Genomic DNA, 23060 nt, shown 5'->3' on the forward strand with positions numbered 1-23060 from the left:
GTAGATCTCTCGCATTCTGCCGCAAATGAACGACTCACATCAGGCAATTCAAGCTCGGTTATTAGACCCGAAGATACGATATGATTGATTGTGTATAGTGCTCCCCTGTGGTACCTTAGATCTCTGGCACACACATGCGGTAATTGGTTCCGCCATAAGTCTGAATAGCGCGATCATCTCCACCTCGGATGTGCAATAACGACCCCCTCCCACGTCCCCGTTTGTCAGCTCGTCGGACCTCATAGAATTACCCAACTTCCTAGTAACCACCTTTCTGGCTGGCAAGAGAAGAAGAAACTTGCTAGACAACGCGGTTTGTTTACTTGATAAGGACGATGCGCATCTCCGCAGCGGTCCTCCCTATCCTCTCCCTGGCCGCGCGCGGCAGCGCCCAGGAGAAGGCCACGTTCGACCCGTATTATCCGTCGCCGTGGGGCACGGGCGGCCCCGGCTGGGACGAGGCGTACGAGAAGGCGCGCGAGTTCGTCAGCGGGCTCACGCTGCTCGAGAAGGTCAACCTGACGACCGGGACCGGAAACCAGGCCGATCTGTGCACGGGGAATACCGGGTCGGTGCCGAGGATCGGGTTCAGGCATCTATGTTTGCAAGATGGGCCGGTGGGGGTTCGGTATAGTAAGTCGAGACGGGCTTTCTTCCTAGGACTATGGGATTGGTTTGCTAGTTTAGGATATACGGAAGAAAGAAAAAATTGCTGATTACCTTTTGCGAATTGGTAGCCGATCTCAACTCTGTCTTCCCGGCGGGTATTAGCGCAGCGGCCACTTGGTCGCGATCCTTACTTCGTAAAAGGGGCCAGGCGCTGGGTGAGGAGTTTGGAGGGAAAGGGATTGGTAAGAAATCCCCATTTACTGCTTAGCCCACGACAGCCAATATACACACACTACCTTTCCTAGCTATTTATTATATATATATAGCTAGAAACTAAACCTACTTCCCTCACAGACGTACACCTCGGCCCCGTCGTCGGGCCCCTAGGCCGGGACCCGCGCGGCGGGCGCAACTTCGAAGCCTTCGGGCCGGACCCGTACCTGTCGGGGGTCGCGGTGGCGGAGACGATCCTCGGGACCCAGGAGGCGGGCGTGGTGGCGAGCGTCAAGCACTACGTGCTCAACGAGCAGGAGCACTTCCGCAGCGGCATCAGCTCGAACCTCGACGACAAGACCATGCACGAGGTGTACCTGTGGCCGTTCGCCGACGCCGTCCGCGCCGGCGTCGGCAGCGTCATGTGCTCGTACAACAAGGTCAACAACAGCTACGCGTGCGAGAACTCGTACGTGCTGAACAAGCTGCTGAAGAGCGAGTTGGGGTTTCAGGGGTTTGGTGAGTTGCTTGTTTTTTTTCCTGGGTTAGGACAGGTAGAAGAGGAATAGAGGTGGAGTGGCTAATTGGATTTCCATGAATTATCTAGTGGTTTCCGATTGGGCCGCCCAACACAGCGGCGTTGGGAGCGCGCTCGCTGGCTTGGATATGACGATGCCCGGCGAGGGTCTCGGGGCCGAGGGATACTCGACGTACTGGGGAGGCGCATTGACCGAAGCCGTGCTCAGACTCGACATTCCGCAGTGGCGGCTCGATGATATGGCCATTCGGATCATGGCCGCCTTCTACAAGGTTGGCCGGGACACGAAGCAGATCGACATCAACTACTCTTCCTGGACTCTCGAGACCGAGGGCCCGCGGTACTGGGTGGCGAAGATGGGGAATACGACTATTAATCAACATGTGGATGTGCAGGGGAAGCACGGCGAGTTGATCCGCGAGGTGGGCGCGAAGGCGACGGTTTTGCTGAAGAATGTTGATAAAGCTCTGCCCTTAGTCAAGGAGAGCGTCATTGCGGTTATTGGCGAGGATGCGCAGGATAATCCGGACGGGCCTAACGGCTGCGTTGATCGTATTTGTAACAACGGAACACTCGCGATGGGGTGGGGTTCGGCGACGGCGGAGTATCCCTATTTAATCTCACCGGCCACAGCCCTCGAGAAGCAAGCAGCGGAAGATGGCACGGAATTCATCAATGTTAAGGGTAACTTTGACCTCGAACTCGCCAAGTCGGCTGCAAGGAACGCGTCGGTTGCTATTGTATTCGCTAACGCAGATGCGGGAGAAGGATACACGACGCTCGATGGCAACCTCGGGGACCGTAATAACCTGACGCTCTGGAAAGGCGGTGATGAACTGATCGAGGCTGTCGCGTCCGAGAATCCTAACACCGTTGTTGTTATACACAGCGTCGGGCCGGTCCTGATCGACCATATCAAGACGAACCCGAACGTCAGTGCGATCTTGTGGGCCGGACTTCCGGGGCAAGAGTCGGGCAACTCACTTGTAGATGTGCTGTATGGAAAAGTGAACCCGCAGGGCCGCACGCCGTTTACCTGGGGCAAAGACGCGAAAGACTGGGGCGTCGAGATCCTGGTTAACTCGACATCACCCGAACCGCAACAGGACTTTGCCGAAGGCGTGTTCATCGACTACCGATACTTCGATCAACAAGAGATCGAGCCTAGCTTCGAGTTCGGCTTCGGGCTTAGCTACACCAGCTTCAATTACTCTGGCCTGACAACCGAGCTGCAGGATGTAGGACCCTACATGCCGGCGAGCGGAGAGACGCCGGCGGCTGGCATGTACGGCTTTTTAGACATGGAACCGAGTAACGCGGTGACACCGGAGGGCTTCGAAAAGATACCACGATTCATATACCCCTATATCAATAACGCGACTCTACCCGATTCCAACGTTGATATCCCCGAAAATAGCCACAACAGGTCCGCTCAGCCGATCTTGCCGGCAGGAGGTCCATCAGGCGGGAATCCGGAGCTATACAAGGTTCTTTACGTGATTAGCGCAGATATCACTAATACAGGGGAATTAGCTGGGGCTGAGATCCCGCAGCTTGTGAGTAGTCTCCCTTCTCCCCGCCCCCCCTTTTTTTTGGCTGAGCTAACGTGTGATTAGTACCTCTCGCACGGTGGACCGACCGAACCGAAGGCCGTGCTACGTGGGTTCGACGAGATATTCCTCGAGCCCGGAGAGACGAAGACGGTGGTGTTCAATGTGACGTATCGCGATCTGAGCAACTGGGATACCGAGGCTCAGGACTGGCGTGTTACCGAATACCCTAAAACGGCGTACGTCGGAGCGAGTTCGAGGGACTTCAGGTTGGAAGCAGAGTTACCTGTCACGAGGCGGAACTAAGAGGCTAGGGAAGAACGACGTTGTTGCGCGAAGAGCTCTAACTAACCCCTTCCAGGGAACGCGGTATACATACATAAACCTTCCTTTGTCTATAGCTAAAGGCTAGCTGCCAACAGGGCGGCCTCGTACAGGCCGACTCCCGATACCTCTGGCTACCAGCTCTCATGGAGGAAGCTTCTGACATTACCTATTCCGGAGTGAGGATTTGAATTTGTTAGGAAGTTTGAAGATGCTTTTATGGGACATTTCAATAAAAAAAGGGGGAAGGGATGGAGAGAGACAGGATTAATTAGATGCTGTACTGATGATGCCAAGTACATTCATTCTGAATACCACCAGACCTCAACTCCGTTGAAATGCTACGCTAAGAGTACAACACGCGCTGGTATCTATCCTGTTGAGTTCACCGCATCAAGAACATTTATTTCCTAGCTCGTCTAGTAATGACGATTATTCCAATCAGAAAACCATGTCCCCTGTGGAAACTGTTGATGGAAGTAATCATGCGTCGAGATCGGTGGCGACTGCTCTGGCTCCGGCTCTGGTTCCGGGTCGTCGTCCTGGGAATTCCCTGAAGGACGTACGAGGTGTGTCACTAAGTTGAAGAGATACATGTCGATCATGTCTGACTTCTCGTGGGCTGCGACGGTCACCCTTTCGATCCTGGCGCGGTTGAATTCTTGTCTGTACTCTCTGAGCATCTTTTTCTGGCCTTCCAAGAACGGATTTCCTGTGATAAGTGCGCGCCAACCCGGGCTATTGGGATCGCTGCTACGTGTTAGTGTGTCGGTCGGAGTCAAGAAGGCGTTATGTTGGGAAAAGGGGTCATGGGTAAGTATTTAGACGTACTGCGTAAAAGATTAGCATTCATATGGTTTTTTCGTAGCAGAAAGATCATACCAAATCGACTAGTTTCCAACCTAGATCTGGGAGGAGTTCTCCGCTTGCGAGGAACGCATTCTCAATGCATTCATAGGCTTCGTGGTTGGTGATGAAGGTAACCGCGATTTTCCGAAGGGAAGCTAGCTCTCCTCCAGCCGCTTTCCAGTTGTCAACTATGATATCCCTGTGCTTCATCTTTGGCGCTGGTAGTGTCTCCGTGTTGATATGGCTAACCACGTACGTATTGTTGGCGAGGGAGACGGTGTAGTCGGATATGTTCCGATGTCCCCATTTTATCTGTGAGTTTTCCCATAGTGCCGTGTCTCGGTGATCAGCTCCAATCCATTCCATGACATTTTCTATCCACAGTGGCTCACGCTCAGCGGGAGATCTCCTGAGGTGGAAACTCTCGATACTGGCACCCCAAGATGTCGACATGATTTTTTTTCTTTACCTCGTAGTAGATATGCGCTTAAGAAACTGTACTTGGTAAAAAGCGAATGTATACCATAAGATTGCGAAATAAAAAGTTGTAACGAAGGCTGGGTTTCAACATGTTCGATAGAAGCAGGTTGCGTGGTTGAACAGGTAACAACAATAAGTAGGTACCTATCATACTAATCACCGGTGACGACGGCTGGTGTCGATAATCACTTGGTACCTGCCTCACTATGCGCGTGGACTTGGATACCTACTTCCTGTTCAAACTAAAGTGATTCAGTCGTGAGTAAAAGGCTGCTCCATTACAGCTTCTCGTTAGTTAAGAATCATATATGCGCCAAGTAAGAACTAAGTGACTACACATGGTCTACGGTACGACCGAGTAACGACTGTTTGTGCTACGGCTACGTTGGACTGGGAGGTGCAGCTTCCGCGAGACTCCTTTCTACTTTACTTTTATCTTTAGAAATATGCATACGTGTTTGGGTACATGCAACGGGAGTAAGTAGTAGGGAGAAGGTAAAAAGGGATTGTAGTAAAGAGTGATATATCTCGAGACCATATGATAGATCTATGAAATGTAGCATATAGATAGAGACGAGGAAATATGGCATCGTAAATCGATAGACAGGCAATAAATATATATATGTACTTTGTACCTAAAGTACAAAAAAATGGCAATAAAAGCTCGGCTCTGAATTGAATTCAGAGCCTACGAAAAACTCCGTCGGGAAGTGCTCTGGCGTCAATGCAGTATGAACCGCAACGCCATATGAGCAAACCACGTCGAGCTTTCTCTGGCCTCGATGTCACCCAGGGTACGTCCTTTTTGTGGGGTCGGCTTGAAAACTTTGGCGTTTATCCTTCCTTATAAGCCCTGTATCGATCCGGAAATCTCCCGGTTGTCCGTAGCGACGGCGAGGGTCGAGATGATGACTCACGGGCAGTCACGCTAGTGGGTCGGTCGTCCCTTGGACTACAGAATATTCAGTCACCTGACCCCGATCATGTGGTTCCACTTCAAATGCAAACCCTCACTCAGAAGGGATAGAAACCAAGCTCTATCTATTCCTACCATATAAACTTTTATAAGAGGTACCGTCTTTCACCCCTTTTCTGGCAGGGTTCACGAGGCCTAGGGATTCTTCTCCAAGTGCAAACTGCACATAAATTTCCATAGTTCCAATAAAGATGATTTTCATGGGGACAATGAACGACTCTTGATCTTAGAAGAGCGTCCGTCGTGTTGTCTTTTTCATATTGCCATAAAGGGGCATTGTTCGAAATGCTTTCACCCCCGACAACGCCATTGTCAGGACCGCCTTGCAAAGTTGATACAATTCCATTTGTTTTCGACGCTATACAATCTCAAAGCATCCTCGTCAACACTAATGATGTTTATAAATATGATGCATTCTCGGCATAATTCCATGAGAAGCATTCAGCAAACCAGCAAGAAAAACAAAACCAGCACAAAAAACTACCAAGGTAACTATTCAACTACTCCACAACTTAAAATTAAGATTTAGCGAATAAGTCTTCCAAGATGGTTGCCTCAAAGATCTACTCCCGCGTCATTCTGATCTCTATCATCATTATCATTTTCATCGCGGCTGCTATGGGCCACCCGACTAACGGAACAGGCTACGCCGGCATCAACTGCACCGGCGAGCACGGCCACACTGGTCCCCCCATGGCCGACGCTCCGACCGATGGGTTTCCTATGGGTGGTCCTCGAAACCACTCTATCGGTTTCGTCGGCCAGCAGCGCAACATGAGCCTCTACGGTGCCTCAGCCAAGCAGAGTGGTCACCACGAGGACAGTGAGCCCTGTATGAGCGAAGGCGCCAAGACTGATGCGATCGCGTCGAAGATTATCCTTGCTACGCTTATCGCCATCACGCTGGTCGTGGTCCTGTCCATGTAAAGCAGCTGGAATGGTAAGTGTCAGGTAAGTTGAGCGCAGCCATGGTGGTGGTGTCCCGCACAAGTAGTATGTATCTTTGTAGATCAATAGATTGGTAATTTACTTGCTGAGAAATAACGCTTTTTTTTCAATGTGACATGTTTTATTAGGTATTATCTGAGATGCTTCATGGCATCAGTTGGCAAATGTTGGGTAATTACGTAATCAGCCCCTTTTCATTTCCCGAGGCCTACAGCTGTATTCAAATTATGACTCCTCGTAATTTCAGGTCAACTGTTAGAAATGGTTGGGCGTAATGAATTAAAAAGGGGGAAAAGTACATGTTGGGCTCGAACTATGCGCATCCTAAGATGGAATCGCAGGTGCATCGCGATGCCGAAAAAGGGGAGGCGGGTTGGGTGTGGAGGGGGCTACAATAATAAGTAGAATGGCAAAAAGAACAGTATCGGGTAACCGTCCTCAGGGCCCAGACTCAGGTATTTTGTACGGCTCCTGAGCTTCTGCGCCTCCCTTTGTCGGATATTTCTTTGCAACTGCTTTTTCAAGCCCTGGTTCTGCCAGGAATCGAACCCTAGACCTCCCGTTCCAGGGAGACATTTTCGGGTAAGTGTCCGTGTCTGAGGCATCAACCAAACCGACCACTTGGTGGTTTAAGCTGGTGAGCCGCCGTATTGTTAGTTGAAAAATGAGTCACTTCTTATGGTATATGTGCCTTCTGCTTGTCCCCGCAAGGTGATCCGTGACCCCTTATCCAATTTGCTTAGCTAATCAGCCCAATCCGGGGGGAGAGGGGCGGGAGAAGGGAAATCCTCACGAATGGACCTTGAACAAAAGATGGTATATATGCAGATTCGTCTTTTTATCGTTAAATAAACAGTTATCATTTCGTTCTCTAAACCTAGATCTTGGAGTCCTCCGAGACTTGATTTAGTAGCGTCGTGAGGCTGTCAGATCAAGCGAATGCACATCAGGGGTATCTAGGACGTCCTTGACACATCTTCCAATCGAGGATTCCGTTAGGTTCGCAGTACTTCCCTCCGATCTAAATCTAGTCAATTGAGAATCGTAATGGTGTAACAAGCTGTGTCCCTCATACAACCTGCCTACTTCTAGATACCCTACCTCAGCTTGTACACTCGCTCCAGACACACCTAATTGGGCCTGCATTTGCACACCAGAATACCACAGAAAGAGTAATTACCGGTGTGCAAAGACCCGTCGTCGTTGCAGCCAACGCCGTAACGCTCCTGGCATAATTTGGTTGAGTTCGGGGAGCCGCAGTCCGGATGGTAGCCCGCCTTCTGAGAAGAGGTGTTCTCCTCCGCACGTTTGTGGGCTGGCATCGCGTTGGCCGCGGCAGCGACTATCACAAATAGGAAGATATAAGCCTAAATGAGGATGTTAGCTGCCTAGGTAGGATGCGATGAGACGTTCCTTCAGCCTGTCAAGTTTTACTACCTACCTTCATGTTGTCTCTGCCTGATATCTATTTCCTGATTCCGCAGAGTGTATGTTGCGCTACTATGGAGAAGATGAAAAGGGTCGATGCTTGCTGCCCGAGTACTACAATTATGGCCTTTACGCAGGTATTTAAGCCGAGGAAACCCTCCTGAGGGTTTGCTTGGTTTATAGCAAACATGAGAGAATTAACTTGAATCAAGTGGCGCCATATAGATTGAGTAATAGAAACACAAATTTCATTAGTTGTACCAACACACTGCTAAAGAGCCATAGTATCTCCTTGACCGACAGTAGAAAAAGCTAACAACCTCCGAGCAAAGTTCAAACAGAATCCTCTGACAAGTACCCACATATCATCAAAACACTTTTCCTTTCCTTCACTTGCCCTTTCGCCTGGTAGACCGCTTTCCACGACTCATCCCTGGAGATTGAGCTTCATCGTTCGATTCGTCTGCTTCTTCGTCTTCCATACGATGCATATCAGATTCATCATACTCGATAGTAATGTGCTCCTCATCATCTTGAATCTCCGCCGAGGGATCGTACTCTCCAAGATCCATCATTTCCCCACCTTCTCCCTCGGTGTTATCAGTCTGGGATGTCCCAACTGGCATAAGCGCCTTGCGACGTCGAGTAGTATCTGCACGGCGGAAGAAAGCGCTGTTCTCGTTTAACGGTTTTCCATTGCACAAGAACCCCATTGGAGTATGAGTAAAGTCTTGCCCACGTCGACGAACCGCTAAATACTCCTGCGTGAACGTGTAAGGCTTAGATGTAAGGCCCTTGAATTTGTGACTTGATTGCGTGCCCATTCGAGGATTAGAAGCGATCTTTTGAGATCGATCTGGGTCGTTTGATGTTTCGGCGGAGGCGGTCTGGTCGGTTGTATCCACTTCCGAACTATCGATTTCTTCCATCCCAGGTGTAGATAGGTCAATTCCCAGCATTTTACAAATGCTGTTGTACTCAGACCAATCGAAATAGAGTCTCCCTGCAAAGAAACCAAGCTCAGTAGTAAGCCATTCGGGAGGCTGCCAGTTTTTAGAGACAGGCGGCAAGGCATAGAAATTCAACTTGTTGAAGTGCATCATTCGTCGGGTAACAGGTGCCGCATAAATCAAAAGACGAGTTGGGCTAACTTTCCCTTCTTTCTTTGTTTCCTGTATGATTCGAATCAGGTGTTCGGCTTCCTCCGGTGTTACAATAATTGCAGCTTCAGGAGATTCTGTATGAAGAATCCATTGGACAGGACGCTATATTTAGGCGATTAGTAAGCTTATCTGTTGAAAGGGTGAGCAAAAGGGGAACTTTACCATGAAATTGTCATTGGCTAACTCAATGATGAATTTAACGGTCCGCTCAAATTCGCCGGAAACGAAAAGTTGAGAAGAGCTCATCTCATGGTTCACCTTATATTTCCTTCCGAGAGCTGTCCTTGCTAGTGCTCTGAGGATATGGATGAAATAGTCAGACCCGGCAGGTATCCTACTTGTCCTGGCAAAAGTTTCCAGATCCCTGTGGAGGCCGGGGAACTTGTGAGGTGTGTATGGTAATGGTTTTTTGACTTGTCGTACAGCCTCAACTTCATTTTCCATCTCTCGTTCTTGTTCAACTTCTTGTAACGCTGAAGCATGGACGGCCTGACCTGTGTCCTGGAAAGTTTTCTTACGTGACTCGAGCTCTTTGACAAATCCAGCAATCTTTGGGTTTGACTTTAGGGATATGTCTAGTCTTGCTTTAGACTGGGGCGCATAGAGTTGCTGTAGGGTCTGCCGTTCCCTATGTTTAATAGCATTGACAAAAGCTGTTCTGTGTTCTTCGTCAACCAGGAAATTCGGGAAGTCCTCAGCTGCTTGCATTCGGTTACAGTAATCTACGCCTTGAGAATAATAAAGAGGCTGCAGTTGCTCAATGCCATCACATGTATTGCTGATGAGCCAACGGATTCTATAATTGTATCAGCCTTCGTCATTGATGGTAGAAGATGATAGTGGAAGAGTGATAAGGATAAGTTGAACCTACACATCATACGAATTTATCCGCTCCGCATCCATCTTACCACACAAGTCTCGAATGCTTTGGTTCACTTCGGGTGGAGCGAAAAATGCAACGGATTGCGTTGTGCCGAGCTGGCGGAGTCTCATAGCAGCTAGAATGGGTTAGCTTTATAGTCATCTTGATTTGGTATATTATCCACCATACCTTGTACAGTGTGGTCTTTTGTTTGGCTGAGTCCTAACGTGAGAGCAGCTTGAGCGTATTGACCAAACTTGAGATCAGTTCCCCGCGTATGGGCCTGCTTAGAGTGAGCTTTGGATCTAGGATACCTATTAAATAGAACCAGAAACATACCTCATCAAGGTACACTAGAACTTCGTTCAAATTGTCTGCGTAAGGTGAAGCAAGTAGGGGAGTCTTCGTTCCTTGCTTGGAAAGGATCCATGGACTATCACCCTCAAAGTATAGCGCCACTCCTGCTCGACCGTCCACCTTCAACCAATTTTCGGCTAGTTCCTTGTTGGATTGTTCAAGGATTTGAGCTCCGGAATCGATAAGTATGCGGATATTTCGATCTCTTAACAAACATAGAAAAGAAATCTCGCTAATGCGCTTATGGTTCTGATCGGCCATTACAAAATAGCTCTTAGATCGCGGCTGCAAAAGGTATGTGAGAACCTCTGCGTTTGTATGCGACAATGCGGGCAAGTCATCCTGTTTGATAGTCAAAGGCAAGAGGGGTTTAATATCATTTGTACCTATTGAAAGAGGGTTGTTGGTGATTAGAATTATTGTATAGCAGAAGAGGAAAAGAAACAAATAGGGGTAATATGTTACTAACCGGAGAAGCCAGTCGTAAGTCCTCTTGACTGGTTCAAGGTCCTATTCTTATTGGACTGGATGTGGGATGGTAAGGGAATATCCCAGCCGTTGGATTGCAATCGAACTTTGAACTGTTTCGCGTGGCGCGGGAAGACGAAGTTGTTCATAAAGTAATCGATCACGGGGACCTTGAAACGCACAGTGTTCCAGATTTGGCCCATCTGTTGTGAATCATCGACGTTAATTGAATGCCAATCTCTCAAATAATCTGGGAAGTCTTCGTCTTCGGTCCATTTATCATATTCGGAAGCAGGATCGTCGGACTTCAAGACAGCTTCCAAGGCTTGACGGGTCTGTGAAATGTTGATACCGCAGTAATAAAAGGCCAACGCGGTTAACAAGATAGCGACCTCGTCCAAGTTAGTGCTTGTATTATGCTTAACTTCAGACCTACGCGGGTATAGTAGATACTTCAATCGGTATGAGGAGAAATTAAATTTACTTACATCAACATGGCCAAATTCAGATTGGTCGCTTGGAACTCCTTTTGCATGAAAGGGAACCGCCACCGGGTCTCGCAAAGGGTGAAGTCCGTATTGAACGCCGTATCGTTTCTTGAGAGTCATTATGAGAATTCGGTGAACAAATAATCCTCGAAGTAGATATATCGTCTGCTTGACATGCGGTCGGTCGGGGCATAAACAGCTGATACGATCTAAACTCGACTGGCGAACCTTGCCACTGGAGAGAAACTCTTTGATGGCTATGCGGTCGGCTTGATCGATAGAGTCCACGGGGATTATGCCTCGGGCACCTCGGCAGACATCATTCCTAAGGCGGTTAACCATTTCTTCTTCAACATCCGACCGCAGGAAGAAAACAAAGGGAAAGCCTCCATGTGGGCGCCTCACAACCTCGATTGAATATCGGTAGCTGGTAGCTAGATCATAAAGATGCATATCCATTAAGCCGAGAATTTGTTCAACAACTATCCACCGATGTGGATGTCCATCCACAGTCATCTGTGACCCAGAAGGGTATATGAGTTGTGTCTTGACGGCGAGCGTGTGGTCACTCTCGTCGATGACGTCTCTCGCGCATGATTGAAGCCACCCCTGGACTCGAACCATCATGTTAGCTTCGGGAATCTCTTGGTCAAGCACCCGTTGAAGACCAGATAGCATGAACGACATCTGGTGCTCTGGAAGGCAAAGCATTATTCCGCGTTTCCTCTGAATGTCGCGATGTAATCTGTGGAACAGCTTGATGTGGCCTTCCTTCGTCGAAGTCCGCCGAGAAAAAGGCACGTGGCTGATCTCTCTACCAACCAGACCGCCCAGGCGACCATGGAGCAACTGAGCTGTTGTCATTAGCAGGGCTTTAGGCACGGACACCCGAACAAGGTTCTTGCTATCCGCAAGTATAACTGCAGCCATCGGAATGATACATGATGTCTTGCCCTGTCCCATGTTCAGCTGGAGAACGCTATTGGCCTTGGAATCTGGTTCTATTATCGCCAACGCGACTTCAACTTGAGTCTCACGAATGAGCAAGTTTGATTCAACCTCAAGTAGAACCCAGTCAGGGTAGTCTTCCACTCGCCAGTTACTGTGACCTGTGTTCCTTCGTTCTTCTTCGTAACGAGCGTATTCACCTGAGTTCTGATAGGACTGCATCCGCAATCGTCTTTGCAAGTTTGTGATGGACACGGCGAAATCGAGTAGTCTTCTCTTCATTCCCGTCCCAAATGAACGTTTTGTGGTGGACCGAAGCTGCTCAAGAAGGGTAATTGGAGTAATAGCAGGCCACAGCTGACCTTGTTGTAGCCAATATATTTGCCTCTCAGAGTATACGTCATTTGGTGTCTCTACTGCAGATTCTATTTCCGCCAAAATCATTTTTACAAATGACTCAAGCTGGGCAACTGTATATTCGTTAGACGGCGGCAAAGTTGAAGCAGCTGCGGCTTGCGATCTGTGATTTTTGAAAGCAACCAAACTATCTTTTAGGTCTGCCGCGTATCTTTTCTTGATTGTTGACTTAGATTTCGAGAATACGTCAATAATCTGCTCTAACTCTTGCGAAGCCTTTTCTGCTGAAATGTCACGGAGAGGTATCATAGGCTGAGGTGCGTTTCCGAAGGGACTGACACGTTGTTTTGCGATGCTTGGTCTAATCTTATGAATAGGCATTCCAATCATGTCATGGCCAAGTGTTGGTAGCCTGTAGCCTGGTTGCTGAATATGGTACATCCACTCAGAAGGAACAAAGTCCGGCTTTTGAAATTCGATATCAGAATGCCTTTGATTTAGAATTGCCTGAACTTCTTGCAGGTGGATATAAAATTCATGGTTGCGGTATATTCTCTCCCACTCAGGACGTACTTGGTTTAGAGCAGCGGGTACATCTATCAAGTACGAGTCCTCTGCATGCTTTGTGCTTGGGCTGGGAGTAGGCCATTCTGAAATTAGAGATAGCGCCAAGTTTCTGCAGTCTTTGCTTGCTTCCTGAGCATGGGCCAGCCTGGCCTGGTAGAGCTTTCGTTGGTCTCGACCACTCGCAAATTCTGCGAGAGGAGGGTCTTCGGGAGGGGGTGCTTGAAATGGTTCAATAAGCTTGACTAGAACGTCAACTTGTGGTACTTGGCCTGGCCGGAAGCTGCAGTATTCATCATAACGAGGGAGAGCTAACGATTGAAGATCATCCCAATGAGCGAACGCAATCAGAGTCCGTATTAGATGCATATTGGCATTCGATCGAAACGAGATTGACCCTAGAAAGAACATGAGCTTATATTGGCCCTGAATATCTTTCATCGCGCTGACAAGCGGGCCAAATTCCCGACGTATATCAACCTCTAGGCGATCGTGTATTGTTATCTTCTCAAAATCCTGATTGTAACCTTTGATGATGAGTGACTGAGAGAGGTTCGTTGCAAGATCCTTTACGGTCGACATGAACCTTGGTTTGTCTCGTATTATACTGGCTGTTTCCAAGACATTGGAATACCGCGAACTACTGGCGCGGGGATCATGTCTCGCTTCGTACAGAGTATCTTCTGGACTATCAAGTTGTAGCCCATAGCTGCATCTTTCATAACGTTGTCGCCGACGTAGAGCGCGTAGGTTTAGATGAATATCACCGGACGCGGATAACTCTTCCGTGTCTATCTTGTGGGGGTAGAAGGTACCCAATCTATTAGACTGAGAGATTATCTTGTCTGCCAGGATGTAAAACTCTTCTCGCTGAACCAAGGCGGGCAAATCATGATTCCATGTCTCTTTCTTCATGACTCTGAGGTCTTCAGGATAATATTCCCGTCTCGGGGAGAGCCTTGAAAGAGAGCATAGTATGTTTGTTGGGAGGAATATCAATGGTGCCCATGGCTGGGATATACCGGAAGTCAAGATAGCTAAAGAACTTTCGACTCCGGTCAAGCCTGTTAAGGGGTCCGGTAGAACAAAGGAGGTGAGTGCGTGGATCTCGGCTTTTTTATATACCAACGCAGGCTCCGAGGCGCAATCTAGGCGACCGAGGGTTTTATTAACCATGAATCGTACGTAATTTGCCGATCGTATATCAGGGTGTAGGAGCTGAACGATCACCTGTACGTGGCAACCCCGTTTTCTTGCCTGGAGTGCTCCTAATGGGACGAGAACAAAGCGATCTTGTGGGTTTTTCAAACTGCGGCAAACCAGTTTGCTATCAAACCCATACCATGTGTCAATACATTGGGAAGGATCAATCTCGGCTTGCAAGTGTGAAGATTGCAGCAGATTGTCTTTGTTGACCCACCACTTCAGTTGCATTCGGGGCATATCAACAGCGAGTGAATACATGCCGCCTGGTTGATAGATCGTCAAATGCATTGGGTGTTCGAAGTAAGTAAAAATTTTCGACGCGCGGTTAAACAGTGGACTATAAGGATCCACCAGCGTCTCTTTACCCTTCGCGTTAGGTATAAACCGTGAACATACTGATGTCGTAACGTCTAGCCTCCAACTATGTCGATGGGACCTCCAAATGTTTATCGATTTCAACCGAATCTCGAGGATCCCAGTAACGAGATCGCTGCATATGTTAGCATAGGAGCAGGTTTCGTGAAGTATACTAAGGAACTTACAGCCAATGGATACAGTTATCAATAAGTTGTGCTGGAAGGTCAAACTGATTCCCATTACGGAACTTGTCTCTTGGGATGAGTTCCAGAATCTGTCTCTCATTAATGGCACGGATAATGGTCTCTTCACCATCGTATCCGATATGTATCCGGTAGCCCTCTTTGTCAAAAGCCAAGACTAATAGTGTACTTAATTAGCTAACAGCATCCGTTAAACTTGAGGGAACACTTACCGTGAGTCATTCCAGGACTTCTCGAGGGGTACTTCATAAGACTCGTCTGCCCACCAAAGAGTTCCTCGAGGATAATTGTACTTTTTGGATCCGTAGGAAGCCTCTGTATTGACGCAAGTTAGTACACTACACTGGATACTAAGCTGTGCTCCAAATACTTACACCGAGAGGTTGGCCGTCTACTAACAAGATACCAAAGATATAATTGTAGCTCGCAGTCACCAGCCCTTCCAATGCATCACTTAAATCGACTTGAATCCACCCGTCACTTTCGAATTTAATGGCAAAGATCGATTTGGATGCAGCAGCCGGCCATAGGCTTTGAAGTGCGACATGTAAAGGGATCCCTGCACGCATCTCGATCCACTGCCGTATTTGATCCTTCAAATCGTGCATCATCCTTAAATCTCGAACGAAGGAGTTCTTCACAATTCGCCCCAGGGATATGATGTTATCTGGGACATTGTCGTACACCGTTGCACTGCATTCAATGAATGTAGAAATATCTTCGTCCTCGAGATGTTGGGCGATTGCCATCTGGTGTGAAGCATAGGTTCTTTTGCAGAGAAGAGCAGCCCACAATAGATACGATTGGCAATTCCTCTTATTATCCAAGTCTCCAGCGGAATACATTTCTTTGCGCAACAATCTTACCCATTGCAAAGTGATCTGCCTAATTTCGGAAAGCAGATCCAATGCTATTGCTGTCAAGTGATTCGTATTAGGCACCGTGAATGCAATGAGCCTTAGAGTCAATATAATGATGATTTCCATCAGATGGGTCTCGCGCCAGTTAGAGGCTATCGCCTCTAGCTTTGCCTTGAGTTGCTGTAACATGGCTTCACAGAATGAAGCGTCCTCGAAAACAGAATGTATAGCTCCAAAGAGCTCGTGGTATTCATCTGATGGGCCGACCTGGTGTGCGAGATGATCAAGCAGCATGGTTGTCGTCTCTGTGGATAGATTGAGATTAGACGAACCAAGCTCCCTCAAGACGGTGATCCATCGTCGACGTTTTCCAGACAAGAGATATTGGAAGGCCATATATTCATGTGGGTTGAGACTGGATGGACAGTGTGAATGTGATGCCACAATCTCGTAGGATGATGGGCCATCCTCATAAGCATTAAAACTTGGAGACTCGAGGAGCGCTGAGAATGGTGAACTCTTCGGAAGTGTTAGTTTGCAGTGATGTTCAAATGTAGGACGCGTTTGTCTATGGCCTGGCCAAGATTGAGAAGCCTTGTCGAAGTAGGATAACTTGAGGCCATTCGGATAGCACACTTGATCGAGATCAACGGGGAATTTCTTCCCCCTATAGTGGGTCATTAGGACTAGTCGAAGTTAAAGAGGACCCTAATAAACAAAAGGAGATGCTATAGCTTACATGATTTCGTTGTCGATGCAAGAGATATACTCCCGGAAATTTTTGAATATTCCTGTAAGCCCGAGTAGTCTTGTAAACATACCTTTGGTTTGATACCCATATCTTGAGATTGTTTCGCAACGCCGTGTAAGATTTTCCACGTGGCATCGCGATATGAAGCAAGAGCTTCGGGACACCTAAGCTCAAATACTATTGCCTTTGCCAGCACTGTGTTCTCAGGTAGCGGGGATTCAAAAGCTTTGATTGTCATACGAGACCTCTGTTTGTCTAGTTGGCATTTTGGACAGGTGTACTGATCGTGCGTCGGGTAGAGTCCGTTCATTGATTGGACGTAGATGCATGTTGCTGAATCAAATTGTCTTGTCAACATCTCATATTTTGCGCTCATGTCTCTCCATTCTTGTTCTTTCTCTTTCAGCTGCTGTGCAGAAGTTGCTTGTATCTCAGCCAGGATATTTGCGAGCGGACCAGAACCGGAAGAATCATTGAAGTATCTTTCTGCGAAACAACCTTTGCATGGGTCATCGAATATTGTGGCTCGAGACCCTCCGCATCGAGATATCCGTCCCTGTATATATGATTGTACTTTGCGTGCGCGAGAGATGTCGGATAGAAGAGGGAGACGGAGTATTTCCAATAGGCGTGCAGTAAAGATAGGGTGGAATTCATATAAGAGAGGAAACATAGTACATGCCGCGTCGTCGAGAGCTGTCCATGTCTCCATCAAAGTGAGGAGCATGATTGACTTCTGCTCTACATTGCCATCGTATTTATCATTGATTTGGTTGATGTAATCGTGAATGGTTCCATGTAGTTGCCGAACTCGCGCTGACAAGCTCATTGAACCTAAAGACAAATCGGAAATGGAGTATTGAATCTGTTTTTCCTTGTCAAAAAGTTCAAGCAACTGTTTACCAAATGCCTGAATGTGTAATTTAGGTCGTTGGAAAGTTGTATGGGTTTGGGTTCTCCTGAGTGGGGTTGCATTTTGGAACCTCTCACGAACCCTGGTCAGATATTTGCGACTCAACTTAAGACTGAGGTGCAAATCCTTTGAATTAGATCGACGAGGTAATGGTAGAATAGGCCTGACGATTGCTTTCTTTTGTTGGTTCCAGCTGTTGTTGATCCGAAAAGCAACAGCATCCACAGTCTTTTTGAATAGGGGAGAAAAGGCCCGATCCAGTTTACCGTATGCTTCCTGTATGGTCTTTGGTTGCTCTAGGTGGTCTCGATCAAGCTTGTAAAGTCTGCGACATAGTTTAGTTTTGAGGAAAGATTGGTCCTCCAAGGTAACGATATCCTGGGTATCATCAAGTATCATTGCATGGATGATGCATATCAAAAACTTGTACTGAATTCGGCCATTTTCTCCACCGAGGATGGTTGCTAGGTAACGGGCGATGCCAACCCGAAGAACAAGCCAATATGGCAACCTTCGCCAAGGTGCATTGCTGGACCAGCATACGTCATCTCTCACTCTTTTTCGAAGGAGAATAGGGGAAATGCGTTTGCCATTCGCCTCTAGGATCGCAGTGAGAAAGGATGTGATTAAGGCAGGATGTGGATTTTCCCTGTCCTCCGCCACTTGACGCCCTGCTTTTACCGCATACTCGGAGAATTTCTGGCTAGATTCGGTCGAGGCTTGCTCCAGGAATACCGAAAGACTTTCGAGGAAAGCATCATCGTAGAATGTCGAATCAGGGATCAACACAGCTGTCCCGGGGAATGTCCACGAAAGCGTCTGTGACGCTAATACAGATTCGCGCTTGGGCGAGGCCTCGAATGTTTCAAATAGTATATTACCGCTGAATTCAGGGCTGCAAGAACTTCGTGAGCTTTAATTATTTATGAGATAGTATGCTAAAACTTACTTGGAAGGCTTGTGAATGACAATGCCTGCATTCTGAGCTGACACGTGAAGAATAATGACATCAGAATCGCGAAGCTGCTTGAGATGGTTACTCAGCTGGCTTCGTTCTAGCCTCCCACCGATATTGAGTGCTCTGCAAAGCAGAAGTGAACGCCTGAGCGAGTCCCAAACTTGCCAACAGATGCCATCTTGGGCGTCTCTCATTAGCTTAGCCGCAGCTATCAAACGATCTACCAGTTCACGTTCAACCACATCGATGCTAGAATCGGCGTCTTGGGGTAGCCTTGCAGGTAGAGTTATGTGGTTGAAAAGGCGCTTGAGTGCCCCAGCTGGGGTATTGGTATTTTCAAAATCCATTCCTATGAATGGATTGATACAAGATGCAGTTATACTGACTTTGCTTGATATTATATCGGAGGGCCGGACAGACGAGATATCAAAATCTGCAGAGACATGAATAGTGATGAGTTTGTGAGTCCTAGAGCTTGTGAGGAGACTCTATAGTAGTTTCATGGTCAAAAGTAGTGGAATAGTAACCGATAGAGGAAGAGGAAAAGGAAAATGAATGGAGATATGTTGGAGATCGCAACTACACCGAATCGATCACTTCATGACGTGGTCGTGCAGAGGAGGAAAGGTACATGAAAACAAATGGGAAATATGAACATGTGAGTTTAGGAAGGTAGAATTTATTATAATTTATGTGTCATAGGAGATTCGCCATAGGAAGTGAATGAACGCGGTTCACTGTAACCAGATTGACGAGTCAAGGGTGCAGTTGGTGTTCTGAGCTCTCACTGGAACCACTTGGCGGGTAGGTGAAATTGAAAGACAGCGAACCAATCCGTTTGAATGACTTGTTTGGATTCGAAACGCTGTGAGGGAAAGCGCGAGGCAACCAAACGAGCGTGAACGAGGCTATTGGGCCACTAAAGCAACCCAAAACAATCCAGTTGTGCCTGCTTTATTATTGTGCTTAGTTACATAACTATGTACATAATTCAAACAATATGACCTATCATCTAATAGCAGCTGCCGTCCGTAGACATCAACGGAAGGAAGCAGAACAAGTCCACGGCACTTTGCGACATGAGATACATGATACAAGCAGCCGAATTTCCAACCTGTTGTGTTTTCTTTTTTCCCCCTTTCATAAATATCGCTTGTAGTATTTTTTTTCGTTACATAATAAAACCCTCGTTTATAATATGAATTCCGTTTAATCTTGAAAGTTGTAAATTAATAATTGGGGGACGAACACAAAACATAGAGAGAAATTATAGATACAAAGTAAGTGATTATATGTCTCTTTAATTCCTCCGTCTTACCTAGTAGGCTGGTAGTTCAGAAACATTCTGGATGATGGCTCATTATTCTATCAAGGCGATCACTACATGCATATGTAGTGAACCATTCTTATTGGACAACTGCTGGCTTCCAGTGATTGGTCTGTGGTGATGCAACGTCCCGCACCGGAGTGTCGGCTCCATTAAACCCCTGTGCTGTTTTCGCAGCAATGTCACCACTAGTGATCGTCATGCAAAGCAACAAGACGGTAAGCGAAGCTCGCTCCAAAAGCTTTTTAATTGTGGAGGCTTGAGGCTTGAAAGGTTACCTAGGTACCTATTATTAGTTCTCTTGGGCGCGATGAAAAGAATACGAGAATACTTTTCTGCTGTACGGTAAATCTTAGCCAAGTGGAACTGTCGGTATACTAACAATGATGACTCACGGCGGCACGGGCGAACAATATGGTAAACTTGGGAGAACATCGGTAGAGGTAGGGTACTTCTAATGAAATATTTGAACCTGCATCGTATTCTATTTATGCATGTGGGTTCTTAGGATTCCTTCTGGGGAGGTACGCATTTCTTACAGCCTCACATTCGACACATGACGGCTTTGCACTGACTACCTACCTAGGTATGTATCATATGTGCCGAGTTAATGGAGGGAAGAAAAGAATTGACAATCCCATATGGGGCTATACCCAGACGGGGCTTGCGGCAGTGCTTCATAAAAAATCCGTTCTCGCATTTTACGAGTAATAAGTCAGATGTATTCGTCATGCGGCGCGGCGAATAATCTACCTATGTATCTCAAAACGGGGTTTTCCATACCCTCCGTAGGCTTGCTTACATTATCTCGGCAATGAACCGGTTGCCAATCGATCCGATCTAGTAAATCGGAAGGATCTCTCGCCACGTGCGTACTAAAATCAAACAGAAACACATCCCGCGTTTCATTTGACCAGGATCAGTAGGATAGGGCTCGTCAGCTCGTAGGGCTGAACTAGACCCACTCGTATATAGACCACGAGATGCCGGCTAAGTAAATATACTTCTATAACATCAGCCTATAAGATCGGAATACTATGGCGAGAAGTTATGGGATGATCTTATCATCTTGCTATGAATATTTGTCATAAAGAAAAAAAAGGGCACCCAATACTGGGAGGATTCCTCGTTCTCCGCCTAAGGCTAAAGCTCTCGACTAATGGTTTAGCTGTCCCTACCGTTACTTCCATAATTACCCAAGTTATGTAGGAATAAGTATCTCTATATTGATTCTATGTTTACTAGGTATATGGCAATATATAGAAGTTCACGTCATGATAAAGTCATGCGACAAGCATTGTGTACCTAGATAGTGTATTGAGTAAAAGAGAGTAAATGCTACATAGGTATCGTCCGCCGTCCTATCGCATAGTCTATTGCAGACCGTATCTAAATTCTAAACCATACATATTTCCGTCAGCCATGCCAGCATGGACTGATCCCAGTCATCCTTAACTCCAGGCCCTAAATTCACATTCTCTCCGTCGTATGGATATCCTCACACCGCTCCTTACTCCTTAAACCAACATAATATTTCGAGATGTGACATAGATAGTCCGAACGGAAAATTTGGTTCGGATGGCATCGATGATTGGATCGCTAACAACATCCACTACTGGAAGTCCACTGCTAGATGATCGACTTGCAAATCTGATTGCCGGGGCAGAAAAGGTGACGTGACGTCCATCGCTAGAATGTCTATCGCCCTCCGGCACATTGACTCTCTGGCGCATCTTTCCAGACCTGAGGTCGATTTCGGCGATGAAATCCTCGCTTGTTCTCCCCTCACGTCTCCTTTTCTGCGCAGGTTCGAAGTTGGTCACAAACCTCGACTCCGGATCAATCCAAATGGTTCCTCCGTCCACATGAGCGTGAATATAAGAGCACGATCCGTCCAACTCCATGCAATGCGGTCCAGCATATGGCCTGATGTCGATCGTCGAAGTAATATCCCCAACCGAAACATCGAAGATAGAGATTTCATGAGATAGTTCAATGGGGGCAAAATTGTTGCCCTGTCTGTGACGTTGACTTATGTAAAGCAGATTCCGGCTCCAGTCGTGAACAATCTCCTGAGGTTCTGCAAGAAGGTCATCAAGTACGTAGACGCGATACGAGACTGCGACGTCCGCAAAGGTGCACGGCTGGCTTTCCGATCTATCCATAGTGGATTCTGTGTCTTTAGATTCTTGTTGGTCTTCGGAACTGTTTTTCGTAGAAAAGATATTGCGGGAACGATCTCTACTTGGACGAGTCTGAGCGAGTTCTCTACTTGTCTCCTTGCCTTTGGGTTCCATATTGATGGGTGTGATAGATCAACTTATAATTTTCTGAGATTGTCTCTTTGTCGGAAGACCCCACTGTCACCACGAATCGTGTTGACTGTAATATCGTAAAGGCTTTGAAGAAAATAGATTCACCTGATCTACGGTGTAGGTAGAAGGGCTGTTTGAGGCGTAAGTGTTTATCCAGTGTTCTGAAGAATAAGAGAAGGAAGGTCAGGAGAAGGAATGCACCCTGCTACGCCATCTCGTTTTCACGTTGTAGGACTTCATGATCGATGCCAAACCCCGGGACCACGGCGTATTCCCAAACCACCGGGAGCCGATTTCCAGTAAGTCGGTATTAGCCCCTTTTCGGTGATTAGGTATGTTCCTGGAAATAGCTATCAGCTCAATGCTAGAGCTGACCAATCATGATCCAATATGCGACTGCAGCTCGTAAGCCGCAGCCAATCAGGAAATGCGCTTAACGAACGCAGCCTCACTACGGGTGCTAAAACTAGCGGTCCGTTAGGATTCGGGGGTTTCAAGCATTACTTGGGATCTGAATAGGCATCAGTTTAACCATACGACCCCGAAGTCTGTATCCGGATTCGGTACGACATCTGGTCAAAAAGTAGCCGCAGGGTCTTAGAAGAGCCTGCGGCCCCACCCGGGCCATCGCGGAGATCGCTCAAGGCAGATTTGACGATTTACTAACTCAGGTAGTCAGCAAGACTATTTGTCAAATTGTCAGGTCAGCGAGCATAGGCTATAAGTATCGTCGGGACTTCCCATATGACTTAGCATTGTTACTTGAAGTCACAAAGATAGCCGAATGACCCATGAGCTCTTGAATATCAGTACGTAAGAATCTCTAAAGTCTTTTAATATCAACAGAATTTAATGTTAAGCATGGGTAGTATGGCGTTCCCCACCAGGGCGTCAGTGAAGTTCTACTTCCAATCATGGGACACATCAATAAACCTATATCCACTATTATGTCTTGAAATAATCAAATTGATATTCGAATTACAACCTACCTATAAGATAATAAATTTAAACATAAAGCAGAGCGAAAGGTGCATCAAAGCTAGGTAGA

At 47.2% G+C, this 23060-nt stretch overlaps 6 protein-coding genes across 6 annotated transcripts; 2 read left to right on the forward strand and 4 right to left on the reverse strand.

Annotated features, from left to right (window-relative positions):
• Nucleotides 1–226: 226 nt before the first annotated feature.
• On the forward strand, nucleotides 227–3359 carry F4807DRAFT_433377 (glycoside hydrolase family 3 protein). Its single transcript, XM_047998671.1, has 5 exons — nucleotides 227–633; nucleotides 738–851; nucleotides 964–1341; nucleotides 1430–2916; nucleotides 2977–3359. The coding sequence occupies exons 1-5, from the start codon at nucleotides 336–338 to the stop codon at nucleotides 3214–3216; spliced, it is 2517 nt and encodes an 838-aa protein (XP_047852315.1). The 5' UTR covers nucleotides 227–335; the 3' UTR covers nucleotides 3217–3359.
• Nucleotides 3360–3653: 294 nt separating this feature from the next.
• Nucleotides 3654–4536, reverse strand: F4807DRAFT_462240 (uncharacterized protein; the record flags this gene model as incomplete). Its single annotated transcript, XM_048001798.1, has 2 exons — nucleotides 3654–3984; nucleotides 4172–4536. The coding sequence occupies 2 exons, from the start codon at nucleotides 4534–4536 to the stop codon at nucleotides 3654–3656; spliced, it is 696 nt and encodes a 231-aa protein (XP_047852316.1).
• Nucleotides 4537–6085: 1549 nt separating this feature from the next.
• Nucleotides 6086–6570, forward strand: F4807DRAFT_469015 (uncharacterized protein; the record flags this gene model as incomplete). Its single annotated transcript, XM_048002659.1, has 1 exon — nucleotides 6086–6570. The coding sequence occupies one exon, from the start codon at nucleotides 6086–6088 to the stop codon at nucleotides 6464–6466; it is 381 nt and encodes a 126-aa protein (XP_047852317.1). The 3' UTR covers nucleotides 6467–6570.
• A 1047-nt stretch (nucleotides 6571–7617) lies between these two features.
• F4807DRAFT_462242 (uncharacterized protein) lies at nucleotides 7618–7934 on the reverse strand (the record flags this gene model as incomplete). Its single annotated transcript, XM_048001799.1, has 2 exons — nucleotides 7618–7854; nucleotides 7929–7934. The coding sequence occupies 2 exons, from the start codon at nucleotides 7932–7934 to the stop codon at nucleotides 7618–7620; spliced, it is 243 nt and encodes an 80-aa protein (XP_047852318.1).
• Nucleotides 7935–8304: 370 nt separating this feature from the next.
• F4807DRAFT_469017 (uncharacterized protein) lies at nucleotides 8305–18921 on the reverse strand (the record flags this gene model as incomplete). Its single annotated transcript, XM_048002660.1, has 20 exons — nucleotides 18362–18921; nucleotides 16488–18307; nucleotides 15259–16434; nucleotides 14871–15045; nucleotides 12652–14818; nucleotides 12346–12612; nucleotides 12274–12312; nucleotides 12136–12240; nucleotides 12055–12102; nucleotides 11911–12024; nucleotides 11836–11862; nucleotides 11615–11799; nucleotides 11392–11578; nucleotides 11254–11361; nucleotides 10767–11157; nucleotides 10280–10683; nucleotides 10130–10223; nucleotides 9950–10076; nucleotides 9241–9874; nucleotides 8305–9180 (listed from the first exon to the last, which is right to left on the reverse strand). The coding sequence occupies exons 1-20, from the start codon at nucleotides 18715–18717 to the stop codon at nucleotides 8305–8307; spliced, it is 9300 nt and encodes a 3099-aa protein (XP_047852319.1). The 5' UTR covers nucleotides 18718–18921.
• A 2293-nt stretch (nucleotides 18922–21214) lies between these two features.
• Nucleotides 21215–22190, reverse strand: F4807DRAFT_469021 (uncharacterized protein; the record flags this gene model as incomplete). The annotated part of the gene is made up of 1 exon (XM_048002661.1): nucleotides 21215–22190. The coding sequence occupies exon 1, from the start codon at nucleotides 21992–21994 to the stop codon at nucleotides 21215–21217; it is 780 nt and encodes a 259-aa protein (XP_047852320.1). The 5' UTR covers nucleotides 21995–22190.
• Nucleotides 22191–23060: the final 870 nt, after the last annotated feature.

The sequence above is a fragment of the Annulohypoxylon truncatum genome (assembly GCF_022578515.1).
Source record: "Annulohypoxylon truncatum strain CBS 140777 unplaced genomic scaffold F4807scaffold_25, whole genome shotgun sequence".
Lineage (NCBI taxonomy): Eukaryota > Fungi > Ascomycota > Sordariomycetes > Xylariales > Hypoxylaceae > Annulohypoxylon > Annulohypoxylon truncatum.